Source organism: Ahaetulla prasina, chromosome 9, assembly GCF_028640845.1.
Source record: "Ahaetulla prasina isolate Xishuangbanna chromosome 9, ASM2864084v1, whole genome shotgun sequence".
Classification (NCBI taxonomy): domain Eukaryota; kingdom Metazoa; phylum Chordata; class Lepidosauria; order Squamata; family Colubridae; genus Ahaetulla; species Ahaetulla prasina.
The window spans coordinates 12,657,051-12,680,925 of record NC_080547.1 but is presented as its reverse complement, the minus strand read 5'-3'; the positions used below and the strand labels follow the sequence as shown (position 1 = coordinate 12,680,925).

The 23,875-nt window shown below is 46.2% G+C and overlaps 1 protein-coding gene across 2 annotated transcripts in view; it reads right to left on the bottom strand.

Moving 5' to 3' along the window:
- Window positions 1–313: 313 nt before the first annotated feature.
- The window catches only part of POU2F3 (POU class 2 homeobox 3), an 89,428-nt gene continuing 65,866 nt past the window's right edge, over window positions 314–23,875 (bottom strand). For both annotated transcript variants that reach the window (XM_058194781.1, XM_058194782.1), the window contains 10 exons: window positions 23,072–23,176; window positions 21,054–21,156; window positions 16,092–16,174; window positions 13,210–13,392; window positions 11,974–12,115; window positions 10,116–10,252; window positions 9,341–9,502; window positions 6,852–6,909; window positions 6,017–6,149; window positions 314–4,334 (listed from right to left, as the gene is read on the bottom strand). In XM_058194781.1, the coding sequence (XP_058050764.1) occupies window positions 4,295–4,334; window positions 6,017–6,149; window positions 6,852–6,909; window positions 9,341–9,502; window positions 10,116–10,252; window positions 11,974–12,115; window positions 13,210–13,392; window positions 16,092–16,174; window positions 21,054–21,156; window positions 23,072–23,176 (1,146 nt within the window). In that variant the 3' untranslated portion in view covers window positions 314–4,294. The remainder of the gene's footprint in view (window positions 4,335–6,016; window positions 6,150–6,851; window positions 6,910–9,340; window positions 9,503–10,115; window positions 10,253–11,973; window positions 12,116–13,209; window positions 13,393–16,091; window positions 16,175–21,053; window positions 21,157–23,071; window positions 23,177–23,875) is intronic.

The window sequence follows — 23,875 nt, the reverse complement described above, 5'->3', positions numbered from 1 at the left end:
ATGGTGTTCCCTAGCTGGGTCATGAAATGTCTGCAGGAAAACAGCCAACTTTAACAAGATCGCCAATGACTTCGCATTTCAGTCCTGAACTGTAAATATTCTCTCCTATTGATCTGCATCGTTGTTTAGAAAGCAGAAAGGGTTAGAGTTCTTGGTAGCTCTTTGCTGCCCTCTAGTGTGATTGCTGGGATTTTTTCCTAGCCCAAATATGACACCCTTGTTCATGGTCTGCCCTCCATAAATAAAAGAAAAAAAAAAAAGAGGAAGACTTCAATTGGAAGTGTTGATAAAATAGTCCAAGGACTGCATTAAATGCAAGTGCAGAAATTTATTAATCTGCTTATGTTAACATTACAGGGATTGGTAGCGTTGAATTGAGACCTCTTGCAAAGCTTTCTTGTGAATCAAAAGAAGGCAACCTGTGGATCCTCGCAGGTCCCAGTCTTCCCATTTACACCTCTCCCAACACTCTGAGATTGCGCCACTGGATATTGGCAGCAAAATAGTGGCACTGCAGTGACAGGAAGGGTGCAGAGCACTGGTTAAGGATCTGTGTGCCGAAAGGCAGGGCATTCACACCCAGTCACACACACACACACACACACACACACAAACACACACACACACACACATCTGGCTCCCTCATTTGCAAACCAGGATGCCTCAACTTCACACTCTACCTAAAATTTTAGGTATCCAAAGTTTTTCCCCCTCCTTTAAAAGAAGTCCTGAAAGCAGGGCTGAAAAGCCATCTGAATCTATCAACAATTTTTTGAGGGCGGGTGGGAAGTATGCAGAATTTTCCAGCCCACCCTCATTTCCCTCCCTGGCAATGAGCTAGCTCAAATAAAAACAACAACAACAACAACAACAACAACCCTTCTAGCGTGAGAATCATCCAAGTCAGCTTAATTTTTCAAGAAGCAAGCAAGACAATTTTTGGGGTGGGGTGGGGACCCCTCTTCCCCTCCTCCCAGTCACCCTACAGAGGAGCCAACCAGATGTGGTATTCAGCTGATTCAGACTGATTCTGACGAACCACTAGTGGAAATTTTGAGTAGTTTGGCAAACCGGCAAGTACCACCTCTGATTGGCCCCACCCCCAACCGCCCCGCCCCTTCCATGAGTCCCCCCGCAGCCCGTTTTTGCTCCCAGGGGGCTGCAGGGAGGCTTAGCCTGTAAGGCTGGGGCACCCAATCAATCTGTTTGCTGCCTCCCACCTTCCCAGCTGATGGGCGTGGTTGGTCGATTGCTGCCTTCCAGCTGATCAGCTGGGTCTTCTTTTGTTGCCCTGCAGAGGAGAACGGAGCTGGAAAGTAGGTTAGTGGGGTGGGGAGGGAATGGGGATTTTGCAGTACCCTTCCCCTGGAGTGGGGAGGGAATGGGGATTTTGCAGTACCCTTCCCCTGCCACGCCCACCAAGCCATGCCCACAGTAGTAGTAGTAAAAGTTTTGGAATCCCACCACTGGAGCCAACGTCCGACTTTCCAGAAACAGCAACGCAAGGCCGAGATGTTTGAAAGTTATGAAGTGAGAAGAAGGCTTGCTTTTAGCAGTCTCTCCTGCTAGGCTGATACGGCAGGGGGCACACGCATGAAATTTTGATGAATAGCAGCTACAGGAGACACGAAGATAAGCAGCTGCTTAAGTCTTTCCCTTCGGCTATTTTTAAAGACTTCATGTTCCTTCTCTCCTTCCTCTCCCCACCCCGCCTTCCTGCAGCTTCCCCCACTTCTTTTCCAGTCTTCAAGACCTCACCTGCAGCATCTCACTCTTTGCAAACTTGCAAAGGTTGAGGGACCCTGCAAGGAAAGAAATTAGCATTCCAAGGAGATCCTCCAGATCAACTTCTGGTTGGCTTCACAACTTTATTTCAACTCCCAGAATGCCTGAGCCAGCATGGACTTCAACTCAAAGAGTTTCTGAGCCAACATAGTGTTCAACTCCCAGAATTTCTGAACAAACATGGAGTTCCACTCCCAGAATTTATGAGCCAGCATGTATTTCAATTCCCAGAATTCCTGAACTAGCATGAACTTCAGCTCTCAGAATTCCTGAATCAGCATGGACTTCAGCTCCCAGAATTCCTGAGCCAGCATGGCTGGATCAGGAATTCTGGGAGTTGAAGTCCACAGATTGTAAAGTTGCCATAGTCGCCCATTCCTGTTCTTCCCCACCACGTAGCGCTGCAAAGCTTGGAAACCGGAGGAACGTAACTGGAGCAGAGACACATGGCTCTAAATGAAGCTACACCTGGAGAGTAAAGTTTTCCTTCCCTCACAAAGGAAGTGGTGAAACTGACCAGACCCTTTGAGACCGGACATCCAGTCAACTGCAACTTCTCCTGGAAAGGTACTAAAAAAAGAAACCATAGGCAGCCCTTGACTTACAATCATTCGTTTAGCGACTGCTCAGAGTTACGACAGCACTGAGAAAAGTGACCTATGACTAGTCCTCACACTTACGACCGCTGCAACATCCCCACGGTCACCTGATCAAAATCAGGGCGTTTGGCAGCCCATAGGTTGCCGTGTCTCAGGGTTGTGCCATTTTGCAACCTTCCCGGTCAGTTTCCCACAGGCAAAGTCAATAGGGGAAGCGGGATTTGCTTAATGACTGCACAATTCACTTAACGACCATGGCAAAAAGGCTTGTACAATCAGGCACAGCTCACTTACCAACCCCCCTCCCCTTGCTTAGCAGCGATCCCAATTATGACTGTTAGTCGAGGGCTATCCATGTGCACAAGGAAAAAAGGGAGATGTCTACATTGTTGTGGTCCGCCAGCAGCCTGCGGAGCTGGCAACGGAGTCGGACAGTGATGAGGCAGCGGTGGGGCCAGGGCCATCGGAGAGTGAGGTGCGGACTCCAGAGCCTCCAGAGACTGATAGTAGTGAGGCAGAGGAACAGGAGGAGCCTGTTCCCAATGCACGCATGTGTTGTGTCTCGTCCGATCTCACCACAGCCGGGGCCTTCTTATCTGCTTCCGAACACGGAGGAATGTCCTAGTATGCCTCCCGGCCCCAGCCCTGGCTCCATGCCCAGACAGGCTGAAGAGGAGGAAGTATCTCCAGCCCCCAGCTCTGGCTCCATGCCCAGGCAAACGGAGCAACTAGACCCCTCCCCCTCCTCCACAGCATGTGAGCCTGAGGGAGGTCAATTGCCAACAGCTGCAGACTGGAGTGACCCTCGCGTCAGAAGACTTGATAGGCGGAGGCAACAGAAGGAAGGGAGGGGCAGGCCTGGATAAGTGCTGAGTCATGGAGCCACACCCCATGGCCTATATAAAGGACCTGCTTTCTGGCATTCTCTGAGTCAGGCAAAGTCTAAACATATCTTGCTGAAGTCACTTTCTGGTCTCCTGCCTGCCCTGAGGACTTTGCTAGGACTTTGGCAGAGCTGCAGAGGCACGCCTGATTAGGATTTACCTGACCCGGCCGTCAGCGGAGGAGTGGGACACGACAGCATGAGAAGAGCTGCCAGAAGGCAAGAGCAGCTCAAGCAAAGAGGACGACTTGGGTTAGCCACACCACACCCACCAAGCCACGCCCATAGAACCGGTAGTAAAAAAAAAAATTGGATTTCACCACTGCCCAGAATCCCAACACGCCATCCCTTGGAAGCCTAGAAGATGGCGCATCGGTTTATTTCTGCCCTGTTGCTTCTCAACCCCACCCGGCTATGGATTCTCACCCTGATAGACCTGCAGAACGAACAACCCCCTCCCCCTTCCCCACCCCTTGCTAAAAAAAAATGCACTTCAAAATGTTGAGTAGCTAACATTAGATGCACCTCACACCGACAAGGGGCCATTCATCGCTTTGTTCTCCGCCCCCCCTGAAGAGGAACAAGGGATCAAGAGGACCGTTCAATCCTTAAAATGAAATAATTTGGCCAACTTTGGCTCAGATTAGGGAATCCTCAAGGGCCTGTCTGGGCCTAGAAGGGACATCTTTTCTGCAGAAGATGCTGGCAAGCTGGTGGGCTTTTGTTTTTTATAGGGGACGCACGAACACACCACACACCGCCTCGTCTCGAGCCGAGAGAGAAAGAGGGACCCGTTGTAGCTCGAGTTTCTTTTGAGAGTTCGGTTTGCATCGGTCGGGCGACGGGAGATTTGGCTTTGCCCAAAGTCATCTATGCCAATGTGCCAAACGTGAAGGAACACCTCCCGGAGGAGTCGTGCATGGAAAGAAGTGACGTCTCTCCCAATTTTTCTTTTCTTTTCTTTTCTTTTTGTCTACAGAGGAAAAAAACAAACCGGGAGCTCTGGATGTTCTTCCTGAGTGATGTTTTAATGGAGGTAAGTCGGCTGATTCCATCGGTACCATGATCTGAAACACACAAAGGCAACATAAATTGCAAAAAGGAAAGGCAAAATAAATATAAAACATAAATCCTGGATGTAAATTGCTTCAACTCCTACCCTCAAAACGACGCTACAGAGCACTGCACACCAGAACAACTAGACACAAGGACAGTTTTCCCTCCCAATGCCATCACTCTGCTAAACAAATAATTCCCTCAACACTGTCAAACTGTTTACTAAATCTGCACTACCATTAATCTTCTCATAGTTCCCACCATTCATCTCTTTCCACTTATGACTGTATGACTGTAACTTGTTGCTTGTATACTTACGATTTATATTGTTTCCTAGTATGATTCGATTGCTTATTTGTACCCTATGACTGTCATTAAGTGTTGTACCTTATGATTCTTAACAAATGTATCCTTTCTTTTTATGTACATTGAGAGCATATGCAGCAAAGACAAATTCATTCTGTGTCCAATCACACTTGGTCAATAAAGAATTCTATTCTATACACACAGGAGTAAACCCAGAAAATGTCCTCACGAGCTCAGGACAGAGTTGAAAGTGGGAGGTCTACAAAGGGGGCGTCTCTTAAGTTTGAACCCTGTCCATAGAGCCAGAAGACAGAGTGATACCCATGCACTGGAGTCACGACTTCTCAACAGAAAAGGGGTGTATCAGGTAAGACCAACACCCATTCTATTCTATTCTATTCTATTCTATTCTATTCTATTCTATTCTATTCTATTCTATTCTATTCTACTCTACTCTATTCTTCATTCCAATATTCTATTCTATTCTATTCTATTCTATTCTATTCTATTCTATTCTATTCTATTCTATTCTCTACTCTACTCTACTCTACTCCACTCTACATTCCAATATTCTATGCTATGCTATGCTATGCCATGCCATGCCATGCTAATTTGTTTTCTCAGGAAGGTGGGCACCTCAAGGGGCAAGATGGGACTGAGTGGGTGATGATGCCTGATGTGGAATGGTCAAGTGTTTTTCCCCTCAAGGAAAAAAAAAATAGTAGTGAATCACTCAACGGCAGGGAATGAATTCAGGAGGATGAGCTATAATTTGTGCTCTCCTATTTATTGGTTTGCTTCAGCAATGATCCCCTGATCTTCCTTCAAGGAAATGTCAACATTCTTCTCCAAGGATGATTTTACAAGGTGTAGCTAGCAATTCAGTGCTTGTCTATAGTCATCATAAATCTTAATATAATTATATATTAATTCCAATATATAATTAATATTGGAAGACTATTGCATTCTTTAAGAGATAGCTGTCGGTTTGATCTAGGCACCAGGCTAGAAACCGGAAGATGGTGAGTTCTAGTTCTGCCTTAGATGTGAAGGCTGGCTGGGTGACTTTGGGCCGTTCACCAGGAGACTGGGAGTTCTAGTCCTGCCTTAGATACCTGCCACCTGGGTGACTTTGGGCCGTTTACCGGGAAACTGGGAGTTCTAGTCCTGCCTTAGACATGGAAGCCCCCTGGGTGACTTTGGGCCATTCACCAGGAGACTGGGAGTCCTAGTCCTGCCTTGGACATGAAGTTGGGTGACCTTGGACGAGATACCTCTTGCAGCCTAACCCACCTCATAGTTATTGTTATGTGAAAAATAGGAGGACGAAGGGCTATTAGATACGTTCGCCGCCACAGAATAACAAAATAGCAACGTCCATCCTTACCCAGAAGAGTTGAAACTGGATGAATTGATGGCTACTTTAGAGTTACTCTGAGGCATGCTGGGATTGTTGGAGTGAAGTCCTGCGCCGGGCGATGAGGATCGGCTGGCATGGCCAGGAGAACAGGAAGAAGAGACTAGGAAGTAGAGAAGAACATCAAGAAAAATCAGGAAGCACAAGCGACGTAAGGCTGTGTGTCTGTGTGTGTCGGTAGATATTTGGAACTTTAAGATGTGAATTTTCTCTCTCACACTCACTTTTATTTTGCACATGAAAAGTCAGTTTACTACATTAAAGTCGTGATAACTGCTGAGGTCCTGCAGCCAGAGATGTTATAGTAGCTGTTTTAACTTCACAGAAGTCTTTCATTCATTCATTCATTCAGTCATCCATCCATCCATCCATCCATCCATCCATCCATCCATCCATTCAATTTGTATGTTGCCCATCTCACTATGCAAAGCAAAATTTGTAGGCAGGGTTAAGATGGCATCGAGATGGAGTTTGCAACTGCCTCACTTATGCCCTGCCTCTTTTTTCAAATGGTATGTAAGAAAAATAATTAGTCAAGGCTTTGATGACACAATCAGAGTTGTCATCTGGAGTTTTCAGCTCCTGCCCCTGGCATTTGACGCTAGATCAGTGAAGACCTCAGAATCTGGCTACTAAGATATTGAGAGATACTGTTTTCCAAGCCCAAAACGCCTCAAGAATTCCAGGTGGTTTCTTTTGATGACGCAATGTACAAATGTTTTGAAAATAAAGATATAGAATGACGCCAGGCTTACACAAATGCAGCAAAGAAAAATAAAATAAAAAATATCTTGGTAGAACTTACCTGCACCATGCATGGAACTGTGGGCAGAAAGGGGACCCAAAGATCCTGAGGTAGAAACCTGCAAAAGAGGTGGTGATAAATCTGGTTGATTGACTCTTAGAAGTTCTGGGCTCTAAAGGTTGCCCAGTCCTTGAGTTCCACACATGGCCCTTCTGAAGAAGTCATGACTTCCTTGTTATCTTAAGGCCAACCAGAGACTTATAGCCCAAACAGAATTGTTCTAAACCTCATTAAGTGTTATACCTTATGATTCTTGATGAACGTATCTTTTCTTTTATGTACGCTGAGAGCATCTGCACCAAGACAAATTCCTTGTGTGTCCAATCACACTTGGCCAATAAAAATATCTATTCTATTCTATTCTTTGAACCACATGCTCTCTGGGATATTTATTTATTTATTTGTCAATCATATATAAGATAACAGGTAAAAGTATAAACATAATTTGGATGCATGAAAAGAGTAAGTAAAAAGGAATATTAGGACAGGGACGGTAGGCACACAGGTGCGCTTATGCACGCCCCTTACAGACCTCTTAGGAATGGGGTGAGGTTAACAATAGACAGTTTAAGCTTAAAGTTTTGGGGGTTTGGGGAAGAAACCACAGAGTCAGGTAGTGCATTCCAGGCGTTGACCACTCTGTTACTGAAGTCCTATTTTCTGCAATCGAGTTTGGAGCAGTTTACACATATCTATTATTTGCTCATGAATTGTTGTGGTTGAAGCTGAAATAGTCATTGACAGGTAGGACATTGTGGTAGATAATTTTATGTACTATGCTTAGGTCAGACTGAAGTTGATGTAGTTCTAAATTGTCTAAGCCCAAAATTTGGAGTCTGGTGGCATAAGGTATTTTATTGCGAGTAGAGGAACGGAGGACTCTTCTTGTAAAATATCTCTGGACTTTCTAGATTGTATTTATGTCCGATAGGCAGTGCACGTTCCAGACAGTTGAGCTGTATTCAAGAATTGGTCTAGCAAATGTTTTGCATGCTCTAGTTAGTAGTACAATATTACCAGAGAAGAAGCTACGCAAGCTTAGATTAACAACTCTTAGTGCCTTTTTGGCAATGTTGTTACAGTGGGCTCTGGCACTTAGATCTTTAGAAATGCATACTTCAAGGTCCTTGACAGAGTGAGAGTTCAAGGAAGTAGTTTAATCCATTCGCATGTAGGGGGTTCACTGCTTTAACATTCTGCATTGCTGATGTTGAAGCTGGAACGGTTGGCTTTGCTTAGATGCCCAACTCTTAAACTCTTAGAAGACAGGGCAGGAAGCAACTGGCGTGAATCACTTGAAGATGCCATTGCCAGTGACTCAGGAAAAAGGTTCCAGGTCTTGTAGTGACTCAGAGCCAACGCGGAGCCCTTCTTGCTTGCGACCTGTTGAGGAATCTAAGACAAGGAGCCATGCTGGCTGGGGAACTCATATCACACCTGGAACAGGTGAAGGGGGGGGGAAGAGGACAGGGGGAACTCCCTTCCGGTCTATCAAGTTCTGCTCTTGATCAGAGTTTCACTTGGATGCCAGTCCTATCCTTAAAGTCATCCTCATTGTCGTGGCACAGTCTTTGAAACAGAGATGTTGCAGGTGGGAAGAGTTCCTGGCTGGCTGGCTACAGATGTGGCCTCTCTCCCAGCTGTCTGGCTGAATGAAAAGTCTGGGCATTTGTCCTAGAGGCTGCTGGGAATTGTAGTGTGAAAGCCTGGGGAGTGGATGGGTGAGGAATTGGAGGTTTCCACCACTTCACAAGGAAAATGTACCGCTATAGAATTGTTCCACCACAAATGTTGAAGGGGAAGGGAAGAAATGATGGAGGGATGTGTTTATGGGTGGTGTAGCTGATCAAGAACCTTCTGGTCTGTAGCATCTGCACTGACCATGGCAGAACCGCCACCAAGGAACCTTCTCCTCTTCTCCTTAAACCCTTGATGGAGGCCTTCATCTCATTCCCAGCTTAGGATGAGATCGGTTGAGGTTGTCCTGAGCTGGTCTCTGGTCTTGAATGGCCTTCCTTCCTTCCTTCCTTCCTTCCTTCCTTCCTTCCTTCCTTCCTTCCTTCCTTCCTTCCTTCCTTCCTTCCTTCCTTCCTTCCTCCCTTCCTTCCCGTTATCTTCTTTTTCTTTCTTGCCTGCCCTTCCCTTCCCCTCTCTCTTTCTGCCCCTCCCTCCTTCCCCTCTCGCCCTCTTATCTTATCTTTTTCTTTCTTACCTTCCCCTCCCTCTCCCTCTCCCTCTCCCTCCTCCCTCTCTCCCTCCCTCCCATTATCTGTTCTTTTTCTTTCTTGCCATCCCTCCCTCTCTCTCTTCCTCCCTGCCTCCTCCCTCTCTCCTTCCCTTCCATTATCTTTTCTTTTTCTTTCTTCCCTTCCCTTCCCTCCCTCTCTCTCTTCCTCCCTCCCTCTCTCCCGTTATCTTTTCCTTTCTTGCCTTCCCTTCCCTCCCTCCCTCCTTCCTAGAGAAAAAGGAGCCCAGCCAGTCTCCCTTACCAGTCTGGAGTTGTAGAGGGGTGACTTTATGGGGGAGGGCATCGGACAGCTGATGCGTTTTTCCTTCTGCCTCCGGTTGCAGAACCAAACGCGGACCACTTCTTTTTCCATGGCCAACTGCTCTGCAATCAGGGCTATCTCCTCCGAGCTGGGCTTGGGGTTCTGCAGAGAGAAAGCCAACGGTAAGAGAAGTGACGGAAGGATGGAGCGGAGCAGCCTCCCTCCCTCTGTAAGCTTCGGTGCTAAAGAATGATGAAGAAAGGAAGGAGCCGAGTCCAATTTCTAGGATCCTTTGTCTGTCAATTTTTCAGAAACAGCTTTTCATTGAGATGAAAGGAAGGAAAAAAAAAGGGAAAGCTGGAGAATTGTCACTTCTACATCTCCAAGCTTCTCTTCTGGCAACTCACTGGTTCTTCGGGCTGGAAATCGTCCTGAATTGGTTGAAAAAAAGCCATATTTCTCCCTGCTGGCCCATTTCCTACATCCTGGCTTGTCTTTTGTCTATGGCAGAGATCTTCAAACTTGGCAGCTTTAAGACTTGTGGACTTCAACTCCCAGAATTCTTCAGCCAGCTATGCTGGCTGGAGAATTCTGGGAGTTGAAGTCCACAAGTCTTAAAGCTGCCAAGTTTGGGGACCCCTAGTCTATGGTGTCTTTCTGCTTATTCTTGCTGGCAGACATGCAGACATGCAACGGCCAATTTTCACTGAGCTTCGAGCATCCCTGCCAGGACTCCTGCCCATGTAACCCACAAGGGGAGGGTAGCCATGCTTACGTCCTGGAACCGTTTCTCCAGCGTGGAGCGAATGTTGGTTTCAATGCTGGTTCGTTTTTTCCTCTTGCGCCCAAACATCTCGCTTACAGAGGGGTAGGAACTCGGGCTGCTGACGGACGAGTCCAAGGGGGAGGACTCTGTGTGGAGGGGAGGAGAGAAGAGGCAAGCCAATTTATTATTTATTTATTTTGCAATTCACTTAAAACCTGGCTACCGTATTTTTCAGAGTATAAGACGCACCTTTTTCTGCCCAAAAAAGAGGGTGAAAATCTGGGCGCGTCTTATACTCTGAATGTAGCCCCGCCCAACTTCTCGAACAAAGGTTTCAGAGACTGAAAATAGCATCAGAAATGAAGCTTCGGAAACGAAGCCCCCAAACAGAGCTTCAGGAAAAAAAAATCCAAACAGAGCTTCAGAAAAAAAAGCCTCCAAACAGAGCTTCAGAAAAGAAGCCCCCAAACAGAGCTTCAGAAAAAAAAAATCCAAACAGAGCTTCAGAAAAAAAAGCCTCCAAACAGAGCTTCAGAAAAAAAAGCCCCCAAACAGAGCTTCAGAAAAGAAGCCCCCAAACAGAGCTTCAGAAAAAAAAGCCTCCAAACAGAGCTTCAGAAAAAAAGCCCCCAAACAGAGCTTCAGAGGCTTTTTTTCCTGAAGCTGTTTCAGAGGCTTTCAGAGGCAGGAAAAAAAGTTTATTCTGAAACGGAGTTTTAGAAGTTTCAGAGGCAGGAAAAAAAAAAGCCAAAAAAAGCCAGGCACAGAGCTCACAACCAAGGAACCCGTTGCTAAAATTCACATCTGGGAACAGCTGATTGGGGCTATTCCGGGAGGCCAATCCAGCTGCCAATCAGCTTTTTTCTTATTTTCCTCCCCAAAAACTAGAAGCTGCATCTTCTACTCCGGTGCATTTTTTACTCTGAAAAATATGGTAGGTGGCTCAGTGGCTAAGACGCTGAGCTTGTCGATCAGAAAGGTCGGCAGTTTGGTGACTTTTTGAATCCCTAGTATAGGTCTCCATGCGTGAGCTGGGGGAGGTGGACTAGATGAGCTCCAAGGTCCCTTCCAACTCTGTTACTGTTATATACTTGATGTAATTTTATTGGAAAGAGTCCCTTCGTTCCATCCGAATGTTACAAAGGGGCAGATCCGAGTCTGTCATTGTGTATTTTTCTGGGCTGTTAAACACGATATTTCAGCAGGATTCCTAATGATTACAAAAGCAGGCATCTTCTATGATTTTCTGGTTAGATATCACCGTATTCCTTTACTTTGTCTGTATTTTGGGACATAGAGTGTATTTTCAACACACTTTTCTGACCCCTAGTGGCTCATTATGTTCATCACAGTCACACAACCCACAAGTTGTGGGTTTAAACACTACAAACCTTTCATTGTCCCCCAAAAGACTTTGCATATTTAAGTGCATTCAATGGGGATGCATTCTTAAGGCAGTTCTGCAGGGCATTGAAAATGTGCTTCCTTCCTCCCATTCCAACCCCCCCCCCCAAATATTTCAAAAATAATTGAAAATGTCCAATAAATGAAAAGTTAGAAATGGAAGAAGGCAGAACATTTTTGTTTTTTTTTAAAGACCCTGTAATCCCTTGCATTAGAGTGGAGTTGGGGCAAGTGAATGGAGCTGAGCGTTTGCTGGCCGGATGCCCTTCCTGACACCCATGTGGAGTTCACAGCAAATATATTCTCTTTGCACCCAGAGGGAGAAATATCTGCCACTACCTACGATCGAACTCTAGGCCGTATTTGCTGTGAGCTCCGCGTAGGTGTTAGGAAGGGCATCCGGCCAGTAAACGCCGCTCTGAAGAAGGCAGAGTATTATTGACCCCCTTAAATATAATCGTACCTGCATCACTCAACCACTTCTCCAGGAGTGGTTTTAGCTTACACATGTTCTTGAAACTCAGGTTGAGAGCTTCAAAGCGAGAAATGGTGGTTTGGCTGAAGTCATTTCCGTAGAGTTTTCCCATAGCCAGACCCACATCGCCCTAAGGACAGGAGAAGATGTCAGAAAACTGGATTTATTGGCTGACTATTGCGTAGGGTCCTTCTCTGTGATTATCCTGTTCCTTTTTGCAGGAGAATCGTCTTAAATCCAGGGCCATCTTCTTTTTGAGTACATTAAATATTAATTATACTGTAACACATAATTGTAATAGAATGATGTAATAGGGTTAACGACGATCTGCTAATTATACTCGCTATTATAATACTGTAAAGCCACAATTATCTTTCTAAGGAGCATGTGGGTACAACTTAGAAAAACCAACTAAATAAGTGAAAAATTAATTAGAATTAACAAATGATATATTTGTTGTTAAAAAAAGAGTTCTTTGTTGATTAATCCACAGGTTGTTTACAAGAGTAAGGAAAGGAAGGAAGAAAAAGAGGACGGATGAAGGAAAGAAAAGATAGGCGAGAGAGGAAAGGAAGGAAGGAGGGAGGGAGGGAGGGAGGAAGGAAGGAAGGAAGGAAGGAAGGAAGGAAGGAAATGTGCAGGATTCAATTCAAACAGAGTCAAAAGGCTTGGACCAGTGGCATCTATAGAGAAGTTCCCAAAAATCAAGAATTTGTCCCCCTTTTCCACGTCCTATACATGTGTGTTTTACTGGTATTGAATAGGATAGGATAGGATAGGATAGGATAGGATAGGATAGGATAGGATAGGATAGGATAGGATAGGATAGGATAGGATAGACTAGACTGGATGGATGGATGGATGGATGGATGGATGGATGGATGGATGGATGGATGGGATGGGATGGGATGGGATGGGATGGGATGGAAGAGTAGAGCAGGGAGGAGAGGAGAGGAGAGGAGGGAAGGAGGGGAGGGGAGAGAAGGGAAGGGAAGGGAAGGGAAGGGAAGGGAAGAGAAGAGAAGAGAAGAGAAGAGAAGAGAAGAGAAGAGAAGAGAAGAGAAGAGAAGAGAAGAGAGAATAACAGAGTTTATTTCACTTAGAACAGAACTGAAAGCCTTCCCCCTGGTGCCATTGCACTGCTGCAGTTGGGAGCAGAAACCATTTTCCCCCTCTGTAGCTGAAGGTCCTTGAATTGTCCAGCTGGCCGGAGACCCCTCTCACCTGCGTAAACCCCAGTTTGATGCGCCTCTGTTTAAAAGTCTTGGCAAATTTTTCCAGCTCTTCCAAATCATTGGCTTCATCTGTTGCCATGGAGGACGGCAGGTGTTTGGATACTTGTAAGTGCTGTGGGGCCTCCAGGTGAGGCTCCAATGATGACCCAGGGTGTCCAGGACGTCCCACTGCCTGTTAAAATGCAAGCCGTGGTGGAATTGTCATTACACTGCAGCCCCATCTCATTCTTCTCCAACCCTTGACAACCTGTTCCAGAATTCCCAGCCACGTGGACCCAGACACATCTGGAAGAGCACCCCATTAGCAGAGCATCATGGGATCTAGAGCGGCAAACCAAACCACAGAGACATTAAACTTCTAATGCTCCCACAAACCAACTATTACTTTTCAGTCTCTCTTGTTCATGGATGGTGCCATCATGGACGTTCAACAAGGTTGTATCTCATTAAGATTAGGAGATCTATGGAGATTCTCCATCATCCAGGTCACGGTTGTCCCAAAGGTACTTTTTCCAAGAAGCAACTGGGTTGTGTTTTTTTTTGGGAAAGCATTTCGCTTCTCATCCAAGAAGAACAGAAGCAGCTCCTTGGATGAGAAGTGAAACAATTGCAATGAAAACAATAAGAAAGTCCAGTTGCCTTTTGGAAAAATCAACTTTGGGATAGGATTAGGAGGGCGACAATCTCAGGTTAATAAGATCAGTGGTGGGATGAAGCTGGTTTGGGCTGGTTCAGGTGAATCGGTAGTTAAATTTCTGGCTGGCCCCGCCCCTTCTCACCCCGCCCCTTCCATGAGTTCCCACGCACCATACCGCATTTTGGCTCCCAGGTAAGTGCAGGGAGGCCTCCTAAGCCCGTTTTCGCTTCCCGGGAGGTTTCAGGGAGGCCTCCTAGATCCAAAATGCTCCCGTTTTTGCTCCGGGGTGGGGGAGTGCAGGAGGCTGAGTGCTGCCTATCACGCTCCTGGCCACGCCCACCATGGCCACACCCACCCCAGCTGGTCATTAGGGCAGAGAACCGGTTGTTAAATTATTTGAATCCCACCACTGAGTAAGATAGACTGAAAAGCTGAAAAACTTCCCAGGAAGAGTAAAGCCATTTAAATAGTATTGCCAAGGAAACTCAAGGGATGACTAGCACATAAAGAAGACTTTTCTTGGAGTTCAATGATCTTAATCCTCCGGGCATTTTAATGAGCTCTGCAGAATTTCAGAAGCAGAGACAGACGCTGAGACAGACAGAGTGAGAGAGACAGAGACGATGCCTTTAAAGGGCAAGCAGGAAAGTGGTTGTGTCAACCCCAGCTTGACAACCTTAGGATTACAAACCCGCAAGGTGAAAGATTTCATCACGGGCAATTCTTCTAGGACTGGGGATTCGTTTATAGAATTTTGAAAGTTTGAAATCTCATATGGACCTCTTGATTGTTTCCTAGTATGACTTGCTTGCTTATTTGTTCCCTATGACTATCATTAAGTGTTGTACCTTATGACAGGGACACGGTGGCTCAGGGGCTAGGACATTGAGCTTGTTGATCAAAAGATCGGCAGCTCAGCGGTTCGAATCCCTAGTGCTGCTGTGTAACGGGGTGAGGTCCCGTTACTTGTCCCAGCTTCTGCCAACCTAGCAGTTTCGAAAGCACGTAAAAATGCAAGTAGACAAAACAGGGACCACCTTTGGTGGGAAGGTAACAGCATTCCGTGCACCTCTGGCATTGAGTCATGCCGGCCACGTGACCACAGAGACGTCTTCGGACAGCGCTGGCTCTTCAGCTTTGAAACAGAGATGAGCACCCCCCCTAGAGTCAGGGATGACTAGCACATATGTGCGAGGGGAACCTTTACCTTTGCCTTATGACTCTTGATGAATGTATCTTGTCTTTTTATGTACATTGAGAGCATATGCCCCAAAGACAAATTCCTTGTGTGTCCAATCACACTTGGCCAATAAAAGAATTCTCTAGAAGAAAGAAGGACTAGGGGGTGACATGATAGCAGTATTCCAGGTATAGGGTCTATACCTATATATATTTTAGCTCTATTCTGAATCCCAAATTTAGGAGGGGACCTTGGAAGTCTTCTAGACCAACCCCTTGCTCAAGCAGGAGACCTTGTTCCATTTCAGAAAATTAGTTGTTCAATCTCTTCTTAAAAACCTCCAATGATGGAGCCCCCACAATGTCTGGAGACAAGCCACTCCATGGTTCATTGTTCTCACTTCAGGAAATTTCTCCTTAGATCTAGGTTGGTTCTCAGTTTAACAGAGTTTCAGCAAATGACAACCCATAGGTACTAATACCACTCTATAAAGACCACACCTAGAATAGAGTAAGACCACACCTAGAATAAAGTTTTGGTCACCACACTATAAAAAAAGATGTTGAGACTCTAGAAAGAGTACAGAGAAGAGCAACCAAGGTGATTAGGGGACCGGGGGATAAAACATACGATGAACGGTTGCAGGAACTGGGCATGGCTAGTATCTAGTGAAGAAAAGGACCAGGGGAGACAGGATAGCATCTTCCAATATTTGAGGGGCTGCCACAGAGAGGAGGGGGTCAAGCTATTCTCCAAAGTACCTGAAGGCCAGACAAGGAACAATGGATGGAAATTGAACAAGGAGAGATTCAACCTGGAAATAAGGAGGAATTTCCTGACAGTGAGAACAGTCAACCCATGGAACAGAAGTTGTGGGACTTTCATCCCTGGAAGCTTTCAAGAAGGACTGGACTGCCCTCTGTCAGAAATGGTGTCAGGTCTCCTGCTTGGGCAGGAGGTTGGACTAGATGATAGATGACCTACAAGGTCCCTTCCAACTCTGTTAATCTGTTAATATAACGACAACAACAGCGAGTCAGTTGATGGGACTTACCTGAGATGCTAAGCTGTGTCCATGCTGTGGGAGGAGAAGTCCACTTTGCTGCTGAGGAAAGGAGAGAAGGTTTGATTGAAGAGCTGAAAGAGATGGAGAAAAATTTGGTCAGATACTTTGGTTCCACCAAGCCCAACCATGCCCAGATGCAGGTCGTTGAGTTGTATCCCAAATTTCACAGTCCCAATAGACGCCTCCTTTCTTCTCCCCCTATTCCATTCTTTTGGTGACAGGTTGTCTCTCTTGCCATCTCTTTCTCCATTGCAACATTTCACAACTTGGTTAGTCATCTTGAGAGAGAGAGATGCTCGTGCAAATTAACCCTTCTTCCCCCAGATCACTAACGTGCTACAAGCAGGAATTGCTTGAAATGAAAAAGAGAGCGAAGAAGTCAGTTGTGATTCTGGGGGCGGGGGGCGGAAACCAAAATGTCAGAACAGAGAATCACTCTTGACCTCTTGACCCCATTCCATCCCATTGTTTTAAATTCAGAAGCAAAGTTTCTTAAGAAACTTAAGAACTTCGTCTTCAGAAAATGACCTAGAATTACAGGGCAGTTCTTCACCTACGACAATTCCTTTAGTGACCATTAGAAGTTGCAACCGCACTGAAAAAGTGAGGCATGACCCCTTTTCACACTTACAACTCAGGGGTGGGTTTCACTAACCTTTGCTACTGGGTTGCTCGCGCGTGCGCCACTTCTATACATGCACCGAAGCTTCTGCACATGCACAGAGCACATTTGATGATGTCTGAGCGGGTGGGCAGACCCTTCCACTACCGCTGCTACCGGTTCACCCAAACTGGGGCGAACCAGTAGCAACCCACCACCATTACAACCGTGGCAGTGTCCCTGTGGTCCCGTAAACAAATTTAGACATTTGGAAACTGACTCATATTTATGACGGTCGCAGCATCCCAGGGTCACGCGATCCCCGTTTGCGACCTTCCGACGAGCAAAGCCAATGGGGAAACCAGATTCACTTAACAACCCTGTGACTAGGTTAACAACGGCAGTCATTCACTTAACAGCTGTGGCGAGATAGGTTATAAAATAGGGCAATACTCACGTAACAAATGTCTCCCTTAGCGACAAAGATTTGGGGCTCCACTCGGGTCCTAAATCAAGGACTACCTGTATAGCATCTTCCCCACCCATCCCAACCAGGTTGAGGCAAGTCAACTCAAAGGCCACTACCCTTGTCTCACAGGCGCGTGGCTGGGACAATAAGACAATTCGCTGGAGGCGACTCGACGACACAGGTGAGGCAACAGCTCCTGAAGTCATCCTTGCTTTCAATTGCCTGCCACCAAACAGACAAATTGGCGGGTGTCTTCCTTCTCCTCTATTCAGGTCGGGAATTGTTGCGTGAGATGAAAACAGGTTGGGTGATTTTACTGAGATGCATTTTGTGTTTTGGGGGAAGGGCTGTGGCTGCACCAAGGGAGGCTCATTCAATTGCATTGTACACATGTTGTGCATTGAAGTTTGATTTGATTTGATTTGATTTTTTTAAAAAAAGGGCAGCACAGCAGAATCTTCAGCCAAGGCCTGAACCGGGAGTGAAATGCTCCCGGTTCAGACCGGTTCGGCTGAATTGGTAGTGATGTGGCAGCTGGTGGTTCGGAGAACTGGTAGCGATAGCAGCGCGAGGCTCCGCCTACCCGCACGGTTGTTGCTTTTTACGCTCTGCACATGCTCAGAAGGGTTTGTACGTGCACAGAGGGTCCGCGCACGCACTTCCGAACTGATTCAGAAAGTAAGTTGATTTCACTCCTGGCTGGAACTCTTCTGGTTGCACAACATGTGTGGCAGGTCAAGATAGTTGCAGACTCACATTTCAGCTGCATTTCGGGCAGCACCATCGCTCGTATATTTTCACCCAACTCATCTCCTTCAGAATAACAGAGTTGGAAGGGACCTTGGAGGTCTTCTAGTCCAACCCCCTGCTCAAACAGGAGAACGGCCTATACAATTTCAGACAAAGGACTGTCCAATATCTTCTTAAACACTTCAAGTGATGTCGCAGCCCTCTGGAGACAAGTCGTTCCACCAATTAATTGTTCTCTCTGTTAGAAAATTTCTCCTTAGTTCTGGGTTACTTCTCTCCTTGATTGGGCTGAGACGCTTTCTCAAATTACATTTCTGCCCTGGACTCCGTTTCTTTTATCCGACAGCTGTCTTGCTAGCAATGCTTCCTCCTGTTTCTCAAAGCTATTCCTTCTGCCCATCAGAGAGGTGAAAACTGAGCCGAGCGTTATGCGATACACCGGTGTGTGGAAAGTGTATAACAGAGTAACAGAGTTGGAAGGGATCTTAGAGGTCTTCTAGTCCAACCCCCTGCTCAGACCTATACTAGTGTTGGTTAATCTTTTTGGTCCCGAGTGCCAAAACTGGAGCACACGCTGGAGCACCGGAACTCGGAAGAGAGCAGCTGCCTGGCACACATGCATGTGTAGAACCTGGAAAAGCTGATGGCGATGGTGCGCGTGCCCACAGACAGCTCTCTGTGTGCTACCTCTGGCATGTGTGCCATAGGTCCACCATCATATTCGTCATACCATTGCAGACAAATGGTTATCCAACATCTTCTTAAAAACCTCCAGCGTTGGCGCACCCACAACTTCTGGAGGCAAGTTGTTCCACTGATTAATTGTTCTCCCTGTCAGGAAATTCCTCCTTAGTTCTAGGTCACTTCTCTCCTTGACTAGTTTCCACCCATTGCTTCTTGTCCTGCCTTCGGGTGCTTTGGAGAGTAGCTTGACTCCCTCTTGTTTGGGGCAGCCCCTGAGAGATTGGAAGTCAATTGTTGTAACTATCAGGAAATGTCTCCTTAGCTCTAGGTTGCTTCTCTCTTTGATTCTGCTCATGCCTGTCACTGAAAACTGAGTCACCGCGAATTACCCTTGGGTTCCTACTCCTGGCCTGCGTAATCCTGATCTTGCGCTTCCTTCAGCAAAACCCTCACTTCGTTCCTCCTGATGTCATGTCTCCAGAGGGAAAGGAAACAAAACAGAACTGTTGAAACCTCCACAGGGTAGGAACCGGCTGAGTTTCAGCTGCCTGGAAAGTTGCAAATCAGGGGCACTTGTCAGCACAATTAGACACACACACACACACAAAAGCCCTGGTGGCTCTGGAAAGGCTTGGCGACTGCTCCACACTATTGTTTAATAATTTGATAACCTTTGAGCCAGATAAGATCTTAAATGAGCCAGACGTAAAAAAAAAATAAAAATAGCCCCATGGCTTTGCTTCCTAGCTGTATAGTGACTGATTCGGCCTACCTAGGTAAATTAAAAGGGCCTACAAAACCTTTGCCAGACCAATTCTCGAATACAGCTCATCTGCCTGGAATCTACACCGAATATCGGACATTAATACAATTTCACGAGAAGAGTCCTCCACTCCTCTGCTCACAATAAAATACCTTATGACACCAGGCTCGAAATTTTGGGTTTAGACAACTTAGAACTTTGCCGCCTACGGTCTGACCTAAGCATAGTACACAAAATTGTCTGCTACAACATCCTCCCTGTCAACGACTTCTTCAGCTTCAACCTCAATAATACATGGGCAAACAATCGATACAAACTCAAGGTAAACCGCTTCAAACTCAATTGCAGAAAATACGACTTCCGCAACGGAGTGGTCAATGCCTGGAATGCTCTACCTGAGTCCGTTGTTACAGCCTCAAACCCTCACAGCTTCAACCTTAAACTGTCTACCGTGGACCTCACCCCATTCCTAAGAGGTCCGTAAAGGGGGTGTGCATAAGCGCACCAGCGTGCCTACCATCCCTTCCTAGTGTCCCCCATTTACTTGTACTCATATCCTTCGTTCATGTCCATGTTCATATTTATACCTTCTATCTTGCACATGTTTGACAAATAAATAAATTCTAAATATTAAAATCTCTTCCTGTGGGATGGGAAGATTTGGGCAGGAAAAGGTGAGTGGCGATATCATCCATTCCCCAAAGGAGAAGATTGACAGGTGGCTTATGGAACCGTGACTCCGTGGCTCCAGGCATCGCAGCAGACTTGTTTTGAACTTTGACTCTGAAACCATTTGCTTTTTTAAGTCATTGGAGATACCAGGAAGCAGAAGATACAACCGTGCTGAGCTGGCCACTCCAAGGTAGGACAAATGAGTTCTTTGGTGGCTCACCCAAGTTCTTGGTCTTGGTGGGCTGGATTGCTGGTGATCTTGGATTCCAAAATGCCAGATCTGTTCATGATAAGACCACATTCATCCCTAACCTGATAGTGGATGAGCAAGTACAGCTGTTGTGTTACCGAACATCTGGTTGGCTAAGGGAACAGTGTTGTCCTCACGGAAATAAGACCTTCTGAACTTCAGGTCCTTCAGTAGTCTTGAGATGAAGGTTGGGTAGAAGGTGTCTACTTGGGACCAGGAATTCTGCTGCTGAGGCACAAATTACAATAGTATGTGCAGAGAAATTTTTTTGAAGGGTGGATGGAACAAGTTGGAGAACTCGCTGTGTGTAGTTGGTTTTGGTATCCAGAAGAGTCCCTGAGAGGTTTGAGCAAGAAGCTGCTAGCAACCATCACTGGAGCAGCTCCACATTCTCCTTGCTGCTGCCAGGAAGCTCCTGGAAAGACTAAAAGGCTTTAGAAACAAGAATTACAAATCTTCTGGAGAAGGTTGCTCAGGTTGCTGCTGTCTGGAGGAAACCTTGGACTCTTAGACATCTGAAAAGGGAGGAGCTCAAAGAAGTAGTTCCTGACTTGAACTAAGGGTATGTCTCAGGACTAGGGAACAGCATCTACACCAGGGTTTCTCAACCTTGGCAGTTCTAAGATGCATGGATTTGAACTCTCAGACGTTAAGAAGTCCACACCTCTTAAAGCGGCCACACGGATGAGAAACACTGACCTTATAAATCTCAAACACAGACATTATAGAAATCAACCAACATCTGGAGATCTTCAGCTTACCTTGTTGTCCTGCTGGGCCTTGAGAAAGCAAGAATAGCGGGACAGACTGCATAGGCCCCGGGACTTGCACGAGTTGCTGCAAAGTATGAAGAGAATTCACATTCTGAAGGAGAAGAAGACAAGTCAGATACTACTAGGACACCTTTCCACATCCAGCCCATCCATCATTGGGCAACTGTCCCTCTTCTGCTTCAAACACACCCTCCTGCTCTCTGCTTTCTCCTCTTCCTCTTCCCTAAATAACAACACTTTTGCAAATGCATGGCCATGGTCAGCTCACTTTTAGCTTGAGGGAGTGACATTAGAAGCCCAGGCCATGCAGCTCTCATTGAGCTAAGCCATTGTTTGTTTAACCAAGGTCTTTTTTAGGGATAACCCAGTGGTGAAATCCAATTTTTTTTTAGCACAGGTTCTGCAGGCATGGCTTGGTGGGCATGGCAGGGAAAGGATATTGCAAAATCCCCATTCCCTCCCCACTCCAGGGGCAGGATACTGCAACATCCCCATTCCCTTCCCACTCCTGGGGGAAGGAATTGCAAAATCCCCATTCCCGGGGAAGCATATTGCAAAATCCCCATTCCCACCCCACTCTGGGGCCAGCCAGAGGTGGTATTTGCCGGTTCTCCGAACTACTCAAAATTTCCGCTAACGGTTCTCCCGAACCTGTCGGAACCTGCTGGATTTCACCCCTGGAATCACTCCTTCTTCCCAATCCCCGACCAGATGCACACAATACCCGAAAGCCAAAAAAACCCCAAAACCAGCAATGCTCTTTGCCTGAATTCCTGGGCTCCTGTCTTGGTGTGGCTTTCCCCGAAAGGTGTGGCCCGAACTGTGATTCTTAATGTGACATCAGGAGTGGAAACATTAAGGCATCATTAAGCATGACTGGAGAATAATCATCTTTACTCGGTTTGATTTTAATTAAATTTAAATATAAATGAAAGCAGACTAAATTTAGTTCTCTGGTCCCGCCCTGTTTTGGGGGAGAGTGTCCTTTTTCCACACAAAGGATCCTCAGGCAATAAAGATCTTGAACCAGAAAAGGTGGCCCATTGCTCAAAAGTTAGGACACATGATAGTTTCTTTCATGCAGTACAGGCAGTGCTTGACTTATGACCCCAACTGAGCCCAAAATTCAGGTTGCTAAGCCAGACTGTTGTTCAGGGAACTTGGCCCCGTTTTACGACCTGCCTTGCCACAAAACCACTGCAGATGTGGGGTTAGTCACCCGGTTGTTAGGTGAACCTGGCTTCCTTGTCAATTTTGCTGGTCAGGAGGTCACAAAAGGGGATCAGGTAACCCCCCCGGGGACACGGCAACCGTCATAAATATGAAACAGTGGGCCAAGCTGGTCTGAATTTTGATCCCGTGATCATGGGGGATGCTGCTACGGCTAAAAATAGGAGTGAGTTGCCACGTCTCTGAATTTGGTGTTGGTGCAACGGTTATAAGTGTGAAAAATGGTTATAAGTCACTTTTTCCAGGGCGGTTGTAACTTTGTATGGCCACTAAATGAACTGCTGTAAATCAGGGATTATCTGTACAATGTGCTATCCAGCCGTATTATTCACAGGGACCCAATGTGGAGATTGGGCAACCATTGGTCCGAGACAGTCTAAGGACTCCTGCCTTGGGCTAAGGGTTGGATTAGTTGACCTCCAAAGCAGGAGTGAACTGCTCCCGGTTTGGACTGGATTGCCTGATCCGGTAGTGATGGCGGTGGGTGGTTTGGAGAATGGGTAGCAAAAATCCCTGCCCCTCCCCCATCCCCAGCTGAGCCACACAATCATCAGAGGTTTTTTTTTTTTTTACTTTTAAAAGCATTTTTTCTTCGGCTGAAAAAATGCATTTAAAAGCAAAAAAAAAAAGAAGAAGCCTTTGATGATCAGGCAACTCAGCTGGGATCACGAGAACCCTTTAAAAGCATTTTTTTCAGAACAGACCTCCTAGGAAACCCACTCCTGTTCTTGAACTTGCCATCTCGGCTTCAATGTGTGAAGAGTGCTATCTCTTACCCCAGGAATTTGTCCACCAGGCATCATGGCAGATCCCTGGACTAGGTGACCTGATCTGGAAGAGAGAGACGTTTGCAAGGACTCGCTGAGGTCTTCTGTTTTAATCTGCAAGGGTGAACAAAAGAAACCACAATGAAAAGAAACCAACATCCGACATATCTGAAAAGCACCAAACTGGAGAATCTTCTCTGATGGCTTCAACTGAGTTGCTGTGGGATTGCAGTCTACTCAAAGGGATTGGATTGTTCTTCAATTTATATCGGGATAATTTGTAAAGCGGGGAAAAAAACCCTCTATGGAATAGAATAGAACAGAATAGAATAGAATAATAGAGTTGGAAGGGACCTTGGAGGTCTTCTAGTCCAACCCCCTGCCTAGGCAGGGAACCCTACACCACTTCAGACAAATGATTGTCCAACCTCTTCTTAAAAACTTCTAGTGTTAGCACATTCACAGCTTCCGCAGGCAAGTTGTTCCGCTGATTAATTGTTCTAACTGTCAGGAAATTTCTCCTTAGTTCTAAGTTGCTTCTCTCCTTGATTAGTTTCCACCCATTGCTTCTTGTCCTAGTTTCAGGTGCTTTGGAGAATAGCTTGACTCCCTCTTCTTTGTGGCAACCCCTGAGATATTGGAAAACTGCTATCATGTTACCCTGGTCCTTCTTTTCATCAGACTAGACATACTTAGTTCCTGCAACCGTTCTTCATATGTTTTAGCCTCCAGTCCCCTAATAATCTTTGTTGTTCTTCTCTGCACTCTTTCTAGAGTCTCCACATCTTTTTTACATTGTGGTGACCAAAACTG